The sequence below is a fragment of the Nilaparvata lugens genome, chromosome 6 (assembly GCF_014356525.2).
Source record: "Nilaparvata lugens isolate BPH chromosome 6, ASM1435652v1, whole genome shotgun sequence".
NCBI lineage: Eukaryota > Metazoa > Arthropoda > Insecta > Hemiptera > Delphacidae > Nilaparvata > Nilaparvata lugens.
This window is the reverse complement of record NC_052509.1, coordinates 55,536,442-55,559,049: the sequence shown is the minus strand read 5'-3', so window position 1 is coordinate 55,559,049 and position 22,608 is coordinate 55,536,442. Positions and strand designations below refer to the sequence as shown.

At 32.8% G+C, this 22,608-nt stretch overlaps 1 protein-coding gene and 1 long non-coding RNA gene across 3 annotated transcripts in view; both read left to right on the top strand.

The window, feature by feature from the left end:
* The first annotated feature begins 67 nt into the window (after positions 1–67).
* Positions 68–22,608, top strand: part of LOC111059621 (motile sperm domain-containing protein 2) — a 52,731-nt gene continuing 30,190 nt past the window's right edge. Inside the window, exons 1-3 of one of the 2 annotated variants that reach the window (XM_039431294.1) lie at positions 68–506; positions 2,069–2,215; positions 22,042–22,219. In XM_039431294.1, the coding sequence (XP_039287228.1) occupies positions 425–506; positions 2,069–2,215; positions 22,042–22,219 (407 nt within the window). In that variant the 5' untranslated portion in view covers positions 68–424. Of the gene's footprint in view, positions 507–1,094; positions 1,477–2,068; positions 2,216–22,041; positions 22,220–22,608 lie in introns of those variants that run through there. The other variant, XM_039431293.1, reaches the window with a different exon arrangement.
* LOC120351975 lies at positions 7,886–8,376 on the top strand. Its single transcript, XR_005571680.1, has 2 exons — positions 7,886–7,945; positions 8,083–8,376. It is a non-coding gene; the product is annotated as an uncharacterized LOC120351975 (long non-coding RNA).

Genomic DNA, 22,608 nt, shown 5'->3' with positions numbered 1-22,608 from the left:
GATGGAGAATGTGAGATAAATTGAACAAATTCTTCTTTCATCTTGTTTGAAATAAAAGAGCTATGATAGTAATGGCTGTGAACCATTGAGCGTCACTCAGCTGATCCTACTTTGTGGCTGTGGAACAAAAACAGGAGTGGATTTGATTTTGATCATTTCGGTTTGGTGTTTTGAGAAGGAAGAAATAATTAAAACTGAATTAGATAAGATTACACGAGTCATAACATGTTCATAAGTTTAATCGGTTGAAATTCAGATCATTGATCAGTCAGTACATAGCTATTTGTTAAAATACCGTAATGATAGTTTATCTCTTGATCACTTCTCCATAGCGGTTAGTAATTATACGTGTTTTTACTGGTTTAAATAAAACGTTCATCGGTAAAATACTTCAAATCAAACTTTTAAATAAGAGTTCTCTATTATGGAGCCAACAGCTCAAGACGTTGTGGATTTACGTTCCAGAATTCTTCAAAAACTGGAAAGTGAGCATGGATCTGCAGAAGGTTTGTTTTTATTTTAGTTTTTAATACCTACAAACATTTAGCTAAGTCAGAATAACTAAGCTTTTTATTTGATGAATAAATTACTGTTCACGGTATGTTACCGTATTTGCCAAAGACAGTAGGCCTATGAAATAAGATATGATTCAACTTTGACAAATTCTTTTTGCTTAGTTGAATATTACGGTAGCCAACTAACTTTGAATTCTCATTGACTTGCTATCATCATTTTTTAATATTAACTTATATAAAATTGAAAAATAATGAATACAAAAATGAGTTGTAAAAATTATATTGAAGACCGATTTAAATACACTATTTGTCTCACAATTACAAATTCTCGCGCGTTCAATTCACAGCCATAACTGCCAACTGCCAAATTTTTACTCTTCCGATGATTCACAATATTATTCATCAAAATAGCATTTAATTCTCTTTTTTCAATAATTATTTTGGAAATCACTGTTGATGAATGGAGAATGTGAGATAAATCAAACTGATTCTTCTTTCATCTTGTTTGAAATAAAAAGAGCTATGATTGTAATGGCTGTGAACCATTGAGCGTCACTCAGCTGATCCTACTTTGTGGCAGTGGAACAAAAACAGGAGTGGATTTGATTTTGATCATTTCGGTTTGGTGTTTTGAGAAGGAAGAAATAATTAAAACTGGATTTGATAAGATTACACGAGTCATAACATGTTTATAAGTTTAATCGGTTGAAATTCAGATCATTGATCAGTCAGTATATAGCTATTTGTTAAAATAATGATAGTTTATCTCTTGATCACTTCTCCATAGCGGTTAGTAATTATACGTGTTTTTGCTGGTTTAAATAAAACGTTCATCGGTAAATACTTCAAATCAAACTTTTAAAATAAGAGTTCTCTATTATGGAGCCAACAGCTCAAGACGTTGTGGATTTACGTTCCAGAATTCTTCAAAAACTGGAAAGTGAGCATGGATCTGCAGAAGGTTTGTTTTTATTTTAGTTTTTAATACCTACAAACATTTAGCTAAGTCAGAATAACTAAGCTTTTTATTTGATGAATAAATTACTGTTCACGGTATGTTACCGTATTTGCCAAAGACAGTAGGCCTATGAAATAAGATATGATTCAACTTTGACAAATTCTTTTTGCTTAGTTGAATATTACGGTAGCCAACTAACTTTGAATTCTCATTGACTTGCTATCATCATTTTGGAATACCTTAATTAAAATTTTTGTGGGAGAAAATAGAAACATTTGAATAGAAAACTCAATTTTTAAGCCTCAAAATCAATCCTGAATTCTAACAAAAATACCAGTACAAGCTTTTAGTACCTTATTGTAAGTTGGAAAAGTGATTTATGATATTTCTCACAACAATGTTCCACACTGAAGCTGCATAAATAGACAATTAGAGCATTGGCAACGCTGGTCTCCTATCTTTTTCCACTGTCATTATAACGTGGACTTTATTATAGTCGTTAATTCATAAACGATTTTGAAGGTATGCTACCTATCCTGTACATCTTATACTTCAGCCTTGTATAGGCCTAACTGATTTTGTTTGAATTTCTCAGGCTCATTCCATCCAGCTGATATGTCTCGCATTTTGGACTCTGATGACTGGCTCAACCGAATCCTGGTTCATCATGATTTGGATATGAAAGAAGCTCTAAATATGGTCTTTGAAGCTTGCCAATGGAGGAAAGATAACAAAGTGAACGGTATGTACATCCAACTTTACTTCAACCATATTTCCTAATAGTCATCAATTAATTAATTTTACTTAATTATTTAACTCTATTTCTTTTACCTTCCCTGTAACTCTCTACCAAGAGAGAGACAGAGAGAGAGAGAGAGTCTTATAGTCTTCAGTCTTCATTTAGTTCTAACTATCCAAATTTCTTGAAAAATCTTCAAGATTTACTGGCTACAACATTCTCTGAAATCTGAATAGAATATAATTTATTATTCTCAACAAGAATGAGCAGTTAATATTATAATCTTATATACACCGTTATCAGCATAAAATATAAGGCAGTGGAAAGGCAGAGAATCGGCAACGATGTTCTTCTATCTTTTTCCCCTGCCATTATAACGTGGACCTCACTTCTTTTAGTCTTCAGTCTTCATTTACTTCTAACTATCCAAATTTCTTGAAAAATCTTCAAGATTTACTGCCTACACCATTCTCTGAAATCTGAATAGAATATAATTCATTATTTTTTTAATGAGCAGTTAGTATTACATCGGATATACCGGTGTCAGCTATCCTCTTTACAAGGCAGAGAATCGGCACCGCTGTTCTCCTATCTTCCTCCACTGCCTTTATAACGTGGACCTCTCTATGATGAAGTGATTCACATTGATGTGGAATGAGGTGATCCACCTTGCTATAGAGATTTACAACGGTGTAACAACCGAAACTATTATCTCAAATTGTGACTGAACTTTGTTATTCCCAATAATTAATAATACTCAGGCCCGGTTGCACAAAAGCCGGTTAAATTTTACGAGAACCAATCAGAGAAGGCCTTTTTTATAAGACGTCTTCTCTGATTGGTTTTCGTGGAATTCAAATCAAATCAAAGTTTATTCATCAAAAACAATTACAATCCAAATTTGAATAGGCCTACTATAACATTTAATACAATTATAATAATGACGTTTTATGCATTGATTAATTTATTAACAGGCATAGATATAGGTAATAGAATTAATCACAGTTTGAATTTAACTCGCTTTTGTGCAACTGGGCCTTAATCTTATTAATAGTGATGCAACCTTATTTCGAACTGAAAAATTTGGGAGAGGAATATTAAAGGGTTCGCCTGTTTCTTCAATATCATTTTAATGATAAGGGTTCTTGCACAATATTGTGGAGCGTTTTTTTTTTTTTTTTAACGGCTTCACACATGTAGAGTGAATCCTGTACTGAGTCAATGGTGTAGCGGCTATAAATTTTGCAATGGCGTGTGAGGACGCTGAGTGAACACCAGACTGATTGACTCACTACAGGACTCAATACAATTGTCGGAATCGCGGGAGGCCTAAACGCTCGCTCACCCTTGATTCCTCTAATGACAAATTGTATAATGATGAAATTTTTATAAGTAGTGTAGCGATCGCTAAACACTGAATACGGATACCTTAAAATTATTACCTGTGAAGAATGAGCATACAAAATCATACAGGTCGAGCAAAATCCCGATGTAGCTAATTTACGGGACTGCGTCTCTAATAAGTCCTGAAGGATTAAAATACGGTATTTGAACCAAATATCGTTCAGAATATATTTCGAGAACAGAGTCTTGTCGGGTTTTAAGCTCTATTGTAGGAATTTATATGATCTATGGCTGCCTCTGCTGTACAATTGATGTGTTCGCTCCTAAATCGAGGTAGGTAACAGATAAAAGCTGATATATGAGCAGGTAAGGACAAAGAATAAATATCTTGATCTGACCCCACTCGCTACATCCACTTAGACCTGTTCCAATATCCAGCTTAATTCAATTATTCTAATGATCGTATTCGATCGGTTCTTGATAATATAGAACGTATCAGACACAATAATTGACAGGCTTAAGAAATAATCGAACTCAGAAAGCGAATTAACAAAACTGAAATATATTACAATAAAATATGCAATCATACAGTGCAGATTCAGAATTTGATTTACAGGTTGATAATAATTTAGCATTAACAGAAGGAGTTAAAAATGTTCTTGTGCTTGCATGATACCATGCGTGATTCAACAGAATTTTACAATTGATAAAATTGAACAGTTTTGAAAAAAAAAAATAGTGAAAAAATGAATTATAAAATATTTTTAAAATTGCTCGGGGTCGTGGTTCAGGCAGCGGAGGATAGTTAATCAACTACAAATTCTTATAAATTAAATATGAATAAATTTTAGGCTCTTAATAACTAAAAGCGCTTGTCGGCGTGGCCAATAATTTAACGAAGAAAAATTTATGTTTTTCTGCACTGAAATATTTTCGAAGCGTAGATTGGGGCCCCTTATGACTTATAACTCACGTGAAATTCCTTGGTCGTCGTGGTTTTCTTCTTTAGATCAAAAATCGTTTGATCGGCGGCAATCCAGGCTTCGGTTTCAGCACGTGGGGAATTTTAATTTAAATATCTCCTTCACCGAATTATTAAGGGATAATTTACTTTAAGCTTTTAAATTTATCGATTGATGAGAACAGAAATTTACGAATAACAAATAAATTGGCCTAAAATATCGGCTCACAAATAGAACATTAAAATCGAACAAGAAATTTTCACAAATAGGTCTTTGGTAACTATAAAAAGAGATCTGCACGGTGAGGATTTCAAAGGGAAGTGCTGCTCTTTTCTCTAAGCTTTTAGGCTAGACCTTGCTTCTCAGAATCTCAATGTAATAATTTGCATAAAAATTTGCCATTGGTAGAACGCTTGTGACGTAAACATGACGTCAGTGGCAAGTAGTAGAATACAATTCCTTTAATTACAATAATAATTTAATTTATGTAATTCTTAAAACTGCTTAATCTTCTAGACATAGTTCCTCTCATACAATGTACACGTGCTAGTGTAACTGATAAGGCAGGGTTGGTGTCTGATAATAGATTAACATGTGTTGCTTTCAAACGATCACCGTCTTGGTGCTATTTCTATGCACTGTGATTGGCTTAGACCTGCCATAGAGATTTAATTACCATGTGGTTCAGTTGAATTAAATTATTAATAAATTAATATTCTTGTACAATTTTTATTAGGTTTGAGATTATTATAATTAATTTCTGCCATTTTATCAATAATATAATTTCATGCTATGACCTATTTAGTTACAATAAGACCTGACGTATAATATAATTTCTTAAATAATAAATAATTTCAACAATAATACATACATTTTATTTTTTATTTTGAAATTCTTGATCCTTATTGATAGTTTTATAATTTTTAGGAATGATATTTTACCTTGCATGAAAACCGGCATGACATTTGACAATGCTTTGAATCAGTCAGCTGCGTTCGAACTGTTTTAAAAACATCTGATCGATAGTAAACAAAGTGTAACCTCAAAATCAGTGAGCGATTCATAAATAATTTGTGCTTTATTCGCAAAATAATTATAATTTTATTGAATAATTTTCCTAGAAAAATATTCAGTACAGAACGGTACTCTTATCTAATATACAGTTATTGATAAGTAAGCTTTATCGCTCGGTCGCTAACTATTCCTTTAGCAAATTCCTTCATTTTAAAAGGTAATCACAATTTTTCTCTCTTTTCATGAGATCTATTTGAAAAATTCATCACACAAAAGCCCCCAGGATATTTTAAATAGGTAATTGGGAGACGAGTCGAAATAATGACTATTTGAAAAATCCGATATTGTGATGAATACACTATTTCATCTCCTTACTTCTACGAAAACTCAACACTTAACACTAAAAACAATATATCGTGCACTTTTGGCTACGAGAAAATAAATAATTGATTGTTCCTTCCATTGGATACAATCGAATACAATAATTAATGAGGTCTCTTAGGATCCTTCATTAAAACAACTCCACAACTTCCATTCATGGGTGGCTTATGAGCAGACCCATAACTATAACAAATATACAAGATTTCACATATTACTTCTTAAGATTTGAACAGTATTTGCAACAAATATAGACTTTCATCATTTTTTCATAGTTATTACAGGTTTCGACTCTTTGGTTTGGCTTTTACATAAATTGGGTGAGAGTGTGATTTTACTTCGGTGACTTGACAATCGTCTACCGTTTGACTCGAGCAATTTCTTATTTGCGCTTAGTACGTTGCGTACAAACAGGGTTACACTTGAAATGGCTTTCTTGATTTTTATCAATGTTGGTTACAAATATTAAGTCTTAAGATTACATTTATCAATTTGAATTACAATTCATGATCTTTTGATGCAACAGTAATAAATTTCACATTTGAAGGTAAGAATTTCATTTTCTTTTTAGTTTTTTAGCAACACATTTATATGACATAGAACATGCGCATTTCGTGCAAATTAACATAAATATATATTTTTGGTTGCGTTTTTTACTTATAATTCCACATTAAATAATAGGTTACAATAATTAACTAACGATATTGCTTTGATTCCATTAACATTGACTCTAGGATTTCGTACACATTGGTTGGTGGGACGAAGAAAATTATCGAACAGGCGTTGGTTCTGAATAGATTTTTCTATCGATTCTGTATTTCAAGGTTAGATTTACACATTTTTTCAAATAAACTTTGTTTATTTTCTTTCCTCCTATTCACTACTAATTTCATGTTATTTCTAATTTACAATTATTTTCCGTGGATACTATAATTCTTGTTTCTATTTTTCAGTTGTGTAGATGATACTAGGCGATTTTTCCGTGATGATTGTACATGAGGCAGATGGCTTGATCAGGTTGGTAATTTTTAGAGTTATTTCGTAGTTTTAATTTCTTGATTTAAAGTTGATAATAATTTCTTCATTTGATGTGAATTAATAATATTTCCTTATTAGCTGAGATGCGGCGAAGTTTAGGTTATGTTGATTATGATTAGGCTGCAGTAAAAAGATGCCAGTATGCAAGGATATGATTCAATGGGTAGGCTGTGACTATGAAGAAGTTTGATAGTTGATGTATTCACGAATGCAATTTTTCAGTTAATCCGAAATTATTTTCTCCTCAAGCCCCCATCTAAATTTGATTTCTGATTTATTTCAAGGTTTCCGTTCCAATTTGCAACTATCCGTTTTATTAAACTTGGCTTAAAACGAATGTGCCGGCGAAGTAGGTAGATCTCTTCAGTCAATGTTGTCCTTCTTTGTTACCGTGACATGTAGTTTGATATCCTTAAATCTTACATGCCGGTGGTGTCTGTGCGTTTTTTCAAATAATCCTTTCTTTTTTGCATGCCGGTGTACAGTCTACTTGATTTTAACCGGACATGACTGCGGTGTGAATAGATTCTTCTTAATCTTATTTTCCTGTTTTCTTGAATGCTGGTAAAAGATTTGATGTATGATTTCAGCCTTATATGACGGCGGTGTAAATGCACTCTACTAGTTGGTTTTCTTTTGGACGTATTGTAATTCTTCTTGTTTGTGGTTTTGATTCATAGTTTTTGGTTTTTGTTTTGATTTTGATTTGTTGTGGGTTTCTGTTTTATTTCTATTGTTTAGTGAACTATCTTCATGAATGCTGGGTTTATATGTTGTAGATGCTGTCCTCGGTGGATGGACGGTGATGTGGGCGGTCGGCGGTCCGGGCTGCTCTTCTACGCAGCGGGCAACGTCCTTGGACTCCTGGTGTCCGGCGCGCGGTTGTACGGGCTGTCCCTCTACCTGATGGATGTCGTCCTTGTCTTGGCGGGTGATGTCGGCTGGTCCCTCTCGGCGTTCTGCGGGGTGCGGCGCGACTTCAATCCTGACATTCTCGGTGGGTTGGTTTTCCATACATATGTTATGTTCGCTTGCTTGTTTGACTTCCTTTATTTGGTCGTAGTTCTTATTTATATTGTTTAGTGTTTCGTTCAGTTGTTTCCTTTCTTTGATCATATCGTTCAATGCTTCCAGGATGAGACTCATCTGTAACACGGAAGGAGTGGGTGTGTGGTCTTCGGTTGGCGGCAATGGTTCTATGACATGAGATGCGGGCGTCCGGACCTCTGGAACGGCAATGCATGGGCGTTTATCCCGCGCGACATCTTCCGTCCTTGAAGTCGCCGATGTGGGTTCCAGGATGCGGTGTGGATCTTCCATGATTTATCGGATAATATAAAGATGTAAGTGCAGTGAAACGATCGCAAATATGTGGGGTTATGTGCAAGATTACAAATGAATGACCACAAGTTGAAATAGTGTAAAAAATTCGTTGAAGTGAAGGAATACAAAAGTGTGCTTCGATAATATGTTCAGTGATGAAGTGAATCAAAGTAGCAATATCGTTAACATAAAATGATAACACATACAGGATACAATGGACACTCATGCGGTAATGAAGGTACGTCACTTATAATTTATTACTATTATTTTATAAATATTTTATTCTTATAATTTCTTGCCGCAATTATATATATAGGGCTAGTATTCTTCGCAAAATTTTATATAAAAGCAGTGATGCTCTGCTTGAATTCCACAATATATCCGTGATTTAATTTTACTTCCCTCTTTATGCTTTAAAAACTTTTAAAAATGTAAATAACTTCAATCCTCTTTTCTGTAAATATTTATAAATTGTTTCAATATAGACCTAATATTCTTCAAATAATATGATCTTTCTTATGATATCTCTTATACCTATGACTTATAGTATGACCAATTTTCGAATAACACGATAATAAAATTCTGAGTTCGATTTTTTCTCTAAAAATTCATCAATCGATAAATTTCTTTTCTGTTCAAAATTGGGTATGGTACGACTTGTTATTTTATATAACAGTGAACAGTTAATACTAAATTCGAAGAAATTCACAACCATGAATTTTTCAAAAAAAATTTTCCCGTTGTCAGCGCTATAGTATACTGAGCAACTAAATAATCCTCGCAGTCGATTATCCACCTCTTCAATGCCTATCACTGTTGGGCGCCAAAATCATGTGGAGCGTTTTTTTTTTTTTTAACGGCTTCACACATGTAGAGTGAATCTTGTACTGAGTCAATGGTGTAGCGGCTATAAATTTTGTAATTGCGTGTGTGGACGCTGAGTGTACACCAGACTGATTGATTCACTACAAGATTCAATACAATTGTCGGAATCGCGGGAGGCCTAAACGCTCGCTCACCCTTGATTCTTCTAATGACAAATTGTATAATGATGAAATTTTTATAAGTAGTGTAGCGATCGCTAAACACTGAATACGGATACCTTAAAATTATTACCTGTGAAGAATGAGCATACAAAATCATACAGGTCGAGCAAAAATCCCGATGTAGCTAATTTACGGGACTGCGTCTCTAATAAGTTCTGAAGGATTAAAATACGGTATTTGAACCAAATATCGTTCAGAATATATTTCGAGAACAGAGTCTTGTCGGGTTTTAAGCTCTATTGTAGGAATTTATATGATCTATGGCTGCCTCTGCTGTACAATTGATGTGTTCGCTCCTAAATCGAGGTAGGTAACAGATAAAAGCTGATATATGAGCAGGTAAGGACAAAGAATAAATATCTTGATCTGACCCCACTCGCTACATCCACTTAGACCTGTTCCAATATCCAGCTTAATTCAATTATTCTAATGATCGTATTCGATCGGTTCTTGATAATATAGAACGTATCAGACACAATAATTGACAGGCTTAAGAAATAATCGAACTCAGAAAGCGAATTAACAAAACTGAAATATATTACAATAAAATATGCAATCATACAGTGCAGATTCAGAATTTGATTTACAGGTTGATAATAATTTAGCATTAACAGAAGGAGTTAAAAATGTTCTTGTGCTTGCATGATACCATGCGTGATTCAACAGAATTTTACAATTGATAAAATTGAACAGTTTTGAAAAAAAAAATAGTGAAAAATGAATTATAAAATATTTTTAAAATTGCTCGGGGTCGTGGTTCAGGCAGCGGAGGATAGTTAATCAACTACAAATTCTTATAAATTAAATATGAATAAATTTTAGGCTCTTAATAACTAAAAGCGCTTGTCGGCGTGGCCATAATTTAACGAAGAAAAATTTATGTTTTTCTGCACTGAAATATTTTCGAAGCGTAGATTGGGGCCCCTTATGACTTATAACTCACGTGAAATTCCTTGGTCGTCGTGGTTTTCTTCTTTAGATCAAAAATCGTTTGATCGGCGGCAATCCAGGCTTCGGTTTCAGCACGTGGGGAATTTTAATTTAAATATCTCCTTCACCGAATTAATTAAGGGATAATTTACTTTAAGCTTTTAAATTTATCGATTGATGAGAACAGAAATTTACGAATAACAAATAATTGGCCTAAAATATCGGCTCACAAATAGAACATTTAAAATCGAACAAGAAATTTTCACAAATAGGTCTTTGGTAACTATAAAAAGAGATCTGCACGGTGAGGATTTCAAAAGGAAGTGCTGCTCTTTTCTCTAAGCTTTTAGGCTAGACCTTGCTTCTCAGAATCTCAATGTAATAATTTGCATAAAAATTTGCCATTGGTAGAACGCTTGTGACGTAAACATGACGTCAGTGGCAAGTAGTAGAATACAATTCCTTTAATTACAATAATAATTTAATTTATGTAATTCTTAAAACTGCTTAATCTTCTAGACATAGTTCCTCTCATACAATGTACACGTGCTAGTGTAACTGATAAGGCAGGGTTGGTGTCTGATAATAGATTAACATGTGTTGCTTTCAAACGATCACCGTCTTGGTGCTATTTCTATGCACTGTGATTGGCTTAGACCTGCCATAGAGATTTAATTACCATGTGGTTCAGTTGAATTAAATTATTAATAATTAATATTCTTGTACAATTTTTATTAGGTTTGAGATTATTATAATTAATTTCTGCCATTTTATCAATAATATAATTTCATGCTATGACCTATTTAGTTACAATAAGACCTGACGTATAATATAATTTCTTAAATAATAAATAATTTCAACAATAACACATACATTTTATTTTTTATTTTGAAATTCTTGATCCTTTATTGATAGTTTTATAATTTTAGGAATGATATTTTACCTTGCATGAAAACCGGCATGACATTTGACAATGCTTTGAATCAGTCAGCTGCGTTCGAACTGTTTTAAAAACATCTGATCGATAGTAAACAAAGTGTAACCTCAAAATCAGTGAGCGATTCATAAATAATTTGTGCTTTATTCGCAAAATAATTATAATTTTATTGAATAATTTTCCTAGAAAAATATTCAGTACAGAACGGTACTCTTATCTAATATACAGTTATTGATAAGTAAGCTTTATCGCTCGGTCGCTAACTATTCCTTTAGCAAATTCCTTCATTTTAAAAGGTAATCACAATTTTTCTCTCTTTTCATGAGATCTATTTGAAAAATTCATCAAATATATAAATGAATAATAGCACAAGTAGAAAAATAAAACTATGATTTTAACCATATAAAGTAGTTTCTATTCAATATGGTTATCCACCACAACATTATCTTCAAAACAACACAGGAAAAACATTCTGTTCAAATCATCTTTATTCTTCTTATTCATCATTTATTAATTGATTCATACAATTAGTAAATCATCGAAACTATAGGGAGATGAAAAATGATGTAACCTTATATATAGTGTGGTCCACGTTATAATGGCAGTGGATAAAGATAGAAGAATAGCGATGTCAATTCTCTGCATTAATTAATTATATATTACTACACCGTCAAAAACATAATTTATTGTCATCGTTGTGGACCTAGAAAAGGATAGTACCACCGGCTTTGTCGAATGATAGACAAGGATAGCAAAACCGAAGTTGATCAAATACTGTCATTATAACGTGGACCTCACTAAAGTGAGGTTATAATGACAGTGTTTGATTGACAATATTATTGCTATCCTTGTTTATCATTCAACAAAGCGGATAGCGCTATCAAATCATCTACTTCTCGCTTTGCTCTGTTGCCAGATCGTCTTTTAACAATGTAGAATTAATAATAAATTAAGAAAATATATTTTGTTTATTATGAAAATTAATTATTAATTATTGTAAAATATTATTTATTGCTTAATAAAATATAATTGATTATTTTGAACGAGAATAGACAGTTAATATTAGGTACATCAATAAACCTGTTTCATCTACCGTCTATAGAAGGCATTAACAAGACAGAGGATCGACAACGTTGTTCTCGTATCTTTCTTCACTGTCATTATAACGCGTACCTCACTATAGTATATTTTTACAAACATAGAATAAACAGTTAATATTACATCAATAAACCTGTATCAGCTACCGTCTATAGAAGGCATTGACAAGACAGAGGATCGACAACGTTGTTTTCCTATCTTTCTTCACTGTCATTATAACGTGGACCTCACTATAGTATAAATTTACATAGATCAATAGATCCATAAACTTCTAAATTGAACAGAATTAAGACTATTTTGGAATCTATTATCGTAGAAGCTTGAGTTTCGAGATTGAATCAATTGCCGCGCCACTTTGATTGACAAGTCGGAAAAATCACAGGAACGGTGAAAGCACTTAAAACATTCAACTTGACCTACATTCAGAATTAGTCTTCCGCCTTGGAAAGGTTAATCAATAAATTATAAGTATCTTGGTGAATTTTTTACGCTCGCCTCTGTCTTTTTGGGTGGAGTGGGTCGTAAAATAGAGGATAATTATAAAAATTGATCTGGAATTCTCAGAGGTTTTTTCAAGTGTTTCAAGTAGTTCATTTTTCGTGTGTCTTTCAGGGTAGATATGATCCCAAAATAGAGGATAATTTATAAAAATTATTGATTGATTGATTGAGTACTTTATTTATGTAGATTACAATATATACTGACATATACACTTATACAATATCTTACAATACAGCAAAGTTTTGGGTGAATTCACATAACATGGTCTAAGAAAATAATTATTGAACTGTACAATGATATGAAAAAAAATTAATTTGGAATAACTATACAAGATAATAATATTGTAATGCATCTACATAAATTGGCGGAGCTTTGGACATGTCAAGGTCCATTCTTTGGAAAGAATATTAAAAATGTCTTTCCCAGTTGATAAAGAGATTGATCAGTAATTCTCAGAGGTTTTTCAACCTTTGTTAATTTTTCGTGTCTTTTAGGATTAACTTGAAATAGAAGATAATTATAACAATATTGATCTTGCTTTTTCAGAGGTGCATTTTATGATTGTATATAGGCCTATGTATTTTATGATTGTATATATGTATATCAGTCACCTTATTCAAAGCTGATTCAACTACTTTTTAGACGTCAATGTTCTTGATCAATCTAGGAAATGGAAGTTCAACACAACAAGCTTTGAGTCATGATTCATTGAAAATGAATGATGCACTTGAACTTTTAATGAACTATATCAATGGTCCCAGAAAGCATTAAAAACCGGAAGTCTGATAATGTAGTCACAGACCAAGTATAACATTGGTCTGTAAAATTTACATTTTATGTAGTTTACATTTACGTACTGTACTTTACATTTTATGTAAAATACAGTTCAGACTGAATGGAAAAAGATGTTACAACTTCAAACAATGTATTCTCCATTCGAATTACAATGAAATACGGTGACAGTTCATTTTTGATCAGCTATTTTTCAAGAATCTGTGATTTACAGCATTTAATTGGGATTATCGTTTAATAATAATAAAAAATGTGTCATTTAATTAGCCAATCAATAGGATTTCCACTACTGATAACTCTTAGGCTCAACTCACACTTGGTAACTCAGGCTCCAAATGGTAACGCTCAGACCAGTCGACTCTAGTCTCCGCGACTGTCACCATTTGAAAACACATGCTCTCGACTAGAGTCGAGTCTCTTCTCGACCTGAGTCGCGTGAGTGTGAGTTGAGCCTTAAAACCATAGATATCGTAGTTTGAAACAAATTATTGTATTAGTAAATATTATCTATTTAATTATGTGTAAAAACAAAAACGGATATTGCTCTTAATAAGATTTTTACTAACTTAATGATATGACAAAATTTATATCCTCTCATAAAATTCGTTGTGTATGATGAATCAGTTTGAATTGATTTATGAATAATTAGAAAACTTATGAGGCAAATGATCAATTTATTGGGATCATGATCTTGTAATAGCCTAATCATTTTTCAAATACCCTATGATAATGAAGTAATAAATCATCAAGTAATAGATCATCTACAATATAATAAAGGAAAGAATTGGCTTATACACGTACGGGATAGAAGATTCACGAATGACGCATCATCACGTCTCAACTTCTGGCTGATTAACCTAAAATTTTGTATATTTATAGATTCTCAATTTACCGAGGATGGTTATAGTCCTATTTTAAATTCTTCAAGATTTCAGTGGGTCAATTTTTCAATTAGACCCTTGCGGAGCACGGGTTACCTACTACAGTGAGGTTCACTTGAAATGGCAGTTGAGAAAGATAAGAGAACAACATTGTCGATCCTCTGTCTTGTCAATGCCTCCTATAGACGGTACCTGATACAGGCTTATTGATGTAATATTAACTGTTCATCCTCGTTTAAAATAATCAATTATATTTTATTAAGCAAGGAATTTTATTTTCCAATAATATTCATTTCATAATTAAGATGAAATATTTTGTTCATTAATTATTAAATCTACATTTTTAAAAGACGATCTGGCAACAGAGCAAAGCGAGAAAGAGATAGCGCTATCCGCTTTGTTGAATGATAGACAATGATAGCAATATCATTGCTAATCAAATACTGCCATTAAATAAATAAATAAATGTTTATTTCCAAAAAAAACCCTAAAAATACAACATCAATTACACAAACTATTAGATAAATTACAATTACATACAATAGTTAGTTACAAAAATTCTTATAATGTGTCCTCCACTTGTTTAGTTTTTTCTGTGTGGAAATTGACCTACTCCACTATGGCGTACCATGTTCTAGAGTAAGTTATAACGAGGTATGGACCTCACTAGAGTCATAAATGTATTCTCCAGTAATTATCCGTACTTGAATATTAATCTTCCACCAATATCTTACTCTAATTTTTCTGAGCCCAGATTAAGCATTGCACTTGCCAACAAAAATTCAATGTTAAATTTGAACAAAGTTGTGCTCCTGAAAAGAAACAAAAACCAGTTTTTGAGATTACGTCAATGGAGTCAATGCCGCCGTTATTACTCGTTCTTTTCAGCTCAGTGATAAAGAGTACGGTAGTTATAAAAAATCTTGAGGCCTGTGCGTGAAAATGAAACCTGTCCTTAATCATTATGTTAATGACGTTTGGCTGGATTCATCCTTATTGACATTCACACGATTAACTTACTTCTTCTTCTTCTTCTTCTTCTTCTTCTTCTTCTTCTTCTTCTTCTTCTTCTTCTTCTCTCTCTCTCTTCTGTTTTCATTGTTTTGATGTTTTGTTTAAGGAAATTAATTTTGAGTTACAGAAAGAAGGTGTTTGGCTCATATTGCTGTAGTGAGATTGATACTGTGAACTGTCAGGATCACACGTAACTAACGTTAATTAATCCCCATTCAATCAATATTACACGTCATACGTCAAGAAAATATATTTTCCGGTATTCAAATAATAAATTTTTTTAGCCTAATTAAGATTTAATACTTGGTCAACTAATTCCATGTATACATTGTTAAAACACGATCGGGTAACATTGCGGTGATAGAAAAGGATAGCGTTATCTACTATGTCAAATAATAGACAAGGACAGCAACACCAATGTCATTAACTGTCATTATAACATGGACCTCACTATAGACATTTTTTGATCTATCCAAGATGAACGCAGTGGCTTCAGTTACGGTAACCGTAGCCCTAGTTCGGGTTCCGGTAAAGTTATGACTTCGTTTGCGCATGCGCCAACAAACTTCGTTTTTTCACAGCACTCATTACCGGAGCTTACCTTGTCTAAATACAGCATTGTTATGCCTGTATTATCCGTACACGCATTACAATGCTGTATTTGGACAAGGTTAGCTTAGTACGTATATTATGCGGATGTATGGTGTTGCATATTTGAATAGAGCATAAATTATTATTAGAGCAGCTGAAAATTGAACACCAACTGAAACTGAAAGTATCACTTCTGAAGTTGTTTCCTAATCTATCTTTTGGGGTTTTGGGTATAGAGCCCCCCTACACCCCCCTCCAACCCACAAAAAATATCGGGAGTTCAGGTAATAAATAGCTTAGATCTATAATGATTTGTTTAAAGGCTCTTCGCATATCTTTTTCATTGAGCTTATTTTTTTTTAGTCGATGTCACTTGGACTTACTTTTCATTACACCACCATGAGTACATTTTTTATACTTCAATTCATAATATACATGCTCATCCTTTAATTTTTTTTCTTTTTCACTATTATATTTTTTCAAATCCTGGAAGGATTTAAACTTCATGATTGAAACATTGAAAGGATAGGTTACTTAGAAATCATAACCATGTGACCAAAAACCACCAACACCACAATGCACATGTAAATAGCGGCATGCGCAAATGTTTACCGGAACGCCAACTGGAGCTACGGTTACCGTAACTGTAGTCATAGTATAGCACCTGAAACCGTAAATATCGAAAAGTGAAACAAAAAAAAAAAAACCACAGCCTCGATTTTAATCTTTAATAGCTCAAATTGTTCGTTAGGATGTGTAGAAAAAACGCTATAAGTTTTCAGGGCGGGGAAAATTGAATTTAACCCTTTAAGGGTTAAAAAAGGGGTAAAAATGGGTAAAATAAAAAAAAGTTATAAAATTTCGAAAAAAATGCGAAAATAATTAATTAAAGGCCCAAATTTTTTTGAAATATTAAAAATTAGTTAAATACCAATGTGAGATACAAAATGAGCCCAACGTAAGGGTTAAAAAGGGCACATTTATGGGCAACATTTGGTAACTTTCGTTATATTTCAATAAAATTTTTACTGCGTGTGTTTAAAAGGGCAGCGATTTAAAAAATGAATTGAAATGTTTGAAACTTATATATTCCATCAAAACCCAAAGGGCAGCCCTTAAGGGCAAAATGTGTATGTAGCGTTAAATTATCATAAAAATTTATTTGAATGTTGTTTTAATGGGAAGCAACTTAAAGAATTAGAACACAAATTTTATAAATTTAATTTTCCCTGCAATTTTATGGGTCGAAGGGCAACCCTTAAGGGCAAAAGTGCTAAATTGCATTCGATTTTCATGAAATTTTTTTTTTTTATTTTAAAGGGTAACGATATAAAAAATAATTTGAAACAATAATTAATGAAACCAAAGTACACTTTATTAATAAATAAAATATTTTTACAATTTTTTTAAATTGTTTAAAAAGTTACATTATTTAAAATATTCAAACAGTATTATCCTCTCCCATAGTAGTTGCTAATTGTTGTTCTAGAATGTCAGCGTTGTTGTTGAGGATTGGTTGTGGATTGTTTGTACAACCAAATTCTCTGCATTTTAAGCAAGCTGGTGAACAGTGTACACCTCCCTTTCTACACCCGCATCTGGATCCACATCCTGTCTCACAATTGCAAAATAAAGTTCTCAGTAGTTCATCAGGAGCTGCAGCTTTTTCCATTGGAATTGGAAGCAGTAAAGAGTTTTTCATTTCCCAACCCCATTGGGTAGGGTCTAGATTCTGTCCTAACCACGTTTGAACCTGTAAATATGTTCGCTTAAAATTTTGTAAGCAAGCATCTTCAGTTGGTATTAAAGATTCTAGTTTCAAGCTTCCTCTGATAGTATTTCTTATAACACCAGTTATATAAGAATGGCACCTGAAATCATTGATGGACTGAAAGTGTACCATAGTAGGCTAAAACCATATATCTTCCTTTATTTATAAAAAATTACTTGTCGTTAGTATTTTTGTTTTTAATACAAGACTTCTCAGCTTAAAATTTATGGACAAAATTGGAGCAGTTAAAATTTAATTTAGGGCTAAAAATGGCCATGTTATAAGATACGCAGGTCCTACACGGGGAAAAAAAGTTTCGGAAAACTCGTGGAAATGGCGGCAAACATATGTGTAATTTTATTGTATACTGAATACATTTTCCCACTCTTATTCTCTCTGGAAAACTGTAACATTCGTTGAAAAAATGCACGTTTCGAATTACATAAAATTGTCTGGATCAAAAAGTGTACTTAGCAAGTACATCAAAATTTGTGTGAGTATGTGAAATTATATGTTTAAGCACCTGCTATTTGGATTTTCAGTTCGGAAATTTCCCTCGCTTTCCACAGGCCATTTTCTTCCGGCCAAAAAAAAAAAATTATTTTTTTGGTCATAACTTTCCTTTGAAGAATGTTAGAGACCTCTAACTGGTCTCAAATTGAAGCAAATTTAAATATTTAAAAAAAAGGTCTTTACAATTTTTTGTGTACAAATTGCCATTTCTGAGAAAATTGGGGGTAAAGAGTGAAAAATGAGAGTTGTCAGTGACAGCGCCATCTTTGATGAACTGTAACTATTTTCCCAATAGCCGAAAAAAAGCTGATTTTTTTCCAGTTTCAATTAGCTTTCTTTTAAGCCATTAAACTTCATTTTCTGACGTGTACTTTTCGATTTATTAAGGGAAAACCGTGGATTTGAGGGGTGAAAATTCAAATTTTCAAACCGCTGTAACTCCAAGGGAAAGCATTTTCAGGAAAAGTCGTAAGGAAGTTTTTTTCTTCAAATAATATGTAAAATACGATTCCGTTATTTTTTTTTATTTTCCGGTTATGGCTTACGGGGGGGGTTACCGCCCCACGGGGGGGAGAGTCCCCACCCTTAAAATATATAGCGAATACTTAAAACATACTAACAAAACATTTTAACTACAAACAGTTTTAAATAAACCTGAGAAAATTTTATGCAAGGTCTAAAGCTTCAGGTGCTATACTATCACTGCGCAAGATGAAAGCTTCATTTTTTTTATCCATGATGATTTTATATTAACATCATTTCCAGATCTCAATTTCTTGTAAATCTCTCTTTTATACTTGAGCTGCTGAATAATATTATTTCAAGAAACAATGTTTTAACGTTACTCACGAAATAAATCTTAATCAAATATTCTAGAATTCATATCCTTAACCTTTTGATTTTAATGTACTGTAAATTAATATCTGTGAATTGAGTGGTGTAGATTTAGAATCCATAATTTTTATTATGGCTTTTATCGGCAGAGAGATTCTCTCGGATGTTCTGCCTTGCCGTATTACCCAATGTCATTTCCTATGAACATTCAAGTTAATAGGTTATGTATTCGGTTCTTCATGTTTTCTCACTAGAAATTTGCACTTTAACTTTCTGAGTTTTTATTTTATAAAGTTAAAAATCAAGAACACTATTTTCACTCACAAATTCACATTTAAAAATCAAACAATAACCATAATGAATTATTGTAATCAAACTTTCTGATTAACAAAGACAAACCGAAGCCTATTATTTAGATTATTCATTTTGTATTGAGACTGAACTAAAATGTAGTATTTATCATTGTTAAACTTGTAGAGCTTGCCATTATTTAACTATGCTGCTCAATCAGACTAGAACTTGATTTTCTTCATAATTAAATAGCTATTCCATCCGCTATTAAACTTCAATAGCCTGGTTCGTTTGTCTTTGAAGTTCATATATTACCATTGACTTGTTTTAAATTCTCTAGATGTTTTAACATTTCCCATAGGCTACTAATGTAGGTCACAATAATTTTTGTGTAGTTGAGAAGTTGATATTGTGGTAATTATTCATATTGTATTTTTGACAATTTCTTAGTCTTTTTCATTCAATAGGACACAATATTTTTACCTGATCAGGTGACAGATTTTCAATGTAGATATGATTTACCAGGTGCATCCAAATGGCAGGAACAAATGATATAAAATATACAAATTTTATAAATTTAATTCCAATTGATTCTATAGGTCCACTCAAATACCACTCTATAGGTCCTCATTCTATTCTATTCATTCAAATTCATTTTATGAGGTCCACGTTATAATGGCAGTATTTGATTAACATTGGTGCTACTATCCTTGTCTATCATTCGACAATTTCATTTCATTCGACAGCATAATTTATTGACTTGACTGGACTTGCTGTCTGTAGATTTTATAAACCCTCAACAGCAAACTTCATAATGTATCCCTAGAATTGAGTTCCAGATTACTGGAAACGGCTCAGCGAGGGAGACTGGCAAAATGTCATGACATTTTAACTCGATCGTAACGTAGCTAGTTTAATTATTATTTGAAATGTTGCCAGAAACCAGAAATTTCATCAAGGAATCGTCATTCTGTTGTTGTTTTAGTCGTGTTCATCCTATTTCTCATAATTCTTATATTTGTAAACAAATATTTCTCGACTTTTGTCAAATCGAGAAATATTCAAAAGAGAAATATTGTTTTGGTTTAAAAAATTGTTTTTAGTGTTTGAAACTTTACTTTTAAACAAGAAAGGGATTGAAGAATTGAAATTGAAATATTTAAAAAGCAGAGAAACTTTAATGATAGGAACAGAATAAATATCTAATTTTGAAATTACATTTATTCTCATAACTGAACCGTACTTTCTATTGTTATAACTTAGCTTAACCTTCCGGTAGTCGCGCCCTACTGAATCACACGAGCAGTCGGGTGTTGTACTTTTTACAACATCCAATTTTCAAAGTGTTATGTACTCTGTTTACTGTCAAAACATATTAATTAATTGTATAATTACTTTTTCCATCTTCTTGGATTATTTTACGCCTATAAACATTTGGATGATTACCATTTCATAGCCCAATAAGGTACATCAAGCAAAGCCATCAATATTCTGTGTTATTGGTTCGTTTACAGTCCCCGTATACAGTCTCCCTATCTTATGCGACTTATGCACTGTTGCGACTAAATGGCACCTAAAGACTGAACCATTGCTCGGTTGATACTGCAACTCAGTTGAGTGATGGGGGGGGGGGAAGTTTTGGAATGCATAGGTGTCTCATTCACTGACACCACCCCATTCAATAGTTTTGTGCAGCAAAAAAATTGACACTGTTGTACTTTTTACAACAGCTCGACTGCCGGAAGATTAAAACTTTGTGAAAATGGCTCTAGGTTTTTACTATAATTTATAATGTTTTTTATTTATTCTGGCGTTGTCAAATCAGAATTATTTGAAAGGAAATCTCTCTGTTTGAGGTTGGGTCGTAGAGAGGACTTCCTAAGTCCTAACTCCGCCTAATAAAGAATTTTTTCATTTCATTTCATTTCTGTCAGATTAGACAAATTAAATTTGAATATTCTGCCAATTAGATAGATTGTACTCAAATCATACTATGCAGTTTTTAGAAGTTGTATAGAGAGGTCCACGTTATGATGGCTGTCTATTCTTCAACAAAGCAGATAATGCTATCCTTTTCTAGCACTGCGACGTTGCCAGATCGTTATCTATCAATGCATAAATATAATTAATCAGCTAAATATCTAATCTAAATTATGAACATTTGTTAGGCTTACCGTACTTAATTATTGAAAAAAATATTTTCCTGTCGAATAATCTATTATTTTAAACAAAAATGAACAGTTGATTACATTAGAAATACCAGTATCAGCTATCCTATATAGAAGGCAGGAAATCGGCAACCCTGTTCACCCATCTATCTTAGCCGTCGGTCCCAGTTGTCTAAAAAGCAGTTGTTAGGTCATGCATGTCAGAGGCCCTGAAATTGATCAGTTGCGACCTGAAAACTCTGACACCAGACCTGAGCCAGCCAGGTCACACGATATTATTATTATTATATACCTATCTTTCTCCATTATAACGTGGACCTCACTATAGTGTATGTTGTTAGCCAATTGAAATAGAAAAAAAATAGTCAAATTTGTAAATTCTATCAATTTTTTGATTTTTCAGAAATCTGTGAGCAGAACATCAATATGGACTACATGAAGGAAGGACACGTTTTTGTGAGGAACAGAGATTTGGATGGGAAAAGCCTTCTTATATTCAAATGGAAGAAACATGTGAAAGGAAAATGGGATTTTGAGGAAATCAAACGCTGTGTCATCTATTGGTTTGAACGTCTTGAGAGGTAACATTCACTTGAAATTATTTTCATTTCATTTCAATTCCAAGTGCAATAGAGCTTGAGTAGCAACAGATAGCTCAGTAAGGCTAGTTACACACACATCGATTTTTGTACGTATGATTTTTTGCCGTCGTTATAAATTCTATTAGATTGAGCCGATGTTGTTAAACAGATTAGGCCTACAGGGTCCGTATAATAAGTAACCGGACTGACCTCAGGAAATTTTTTATTGGCAAAATATGTACAATTTTTCTTCAGAAATCTTCAAAGTAGTCCCCATTGGAGTCGATAACTCGCTGATACGGATTTTCCAATCTCTGAACGCTCCGTGGAAGTCGGCAACCTCTATGCTGTTTAGAGCCCTCGTCGTAGCACGTTGAACGTTTTTCAGA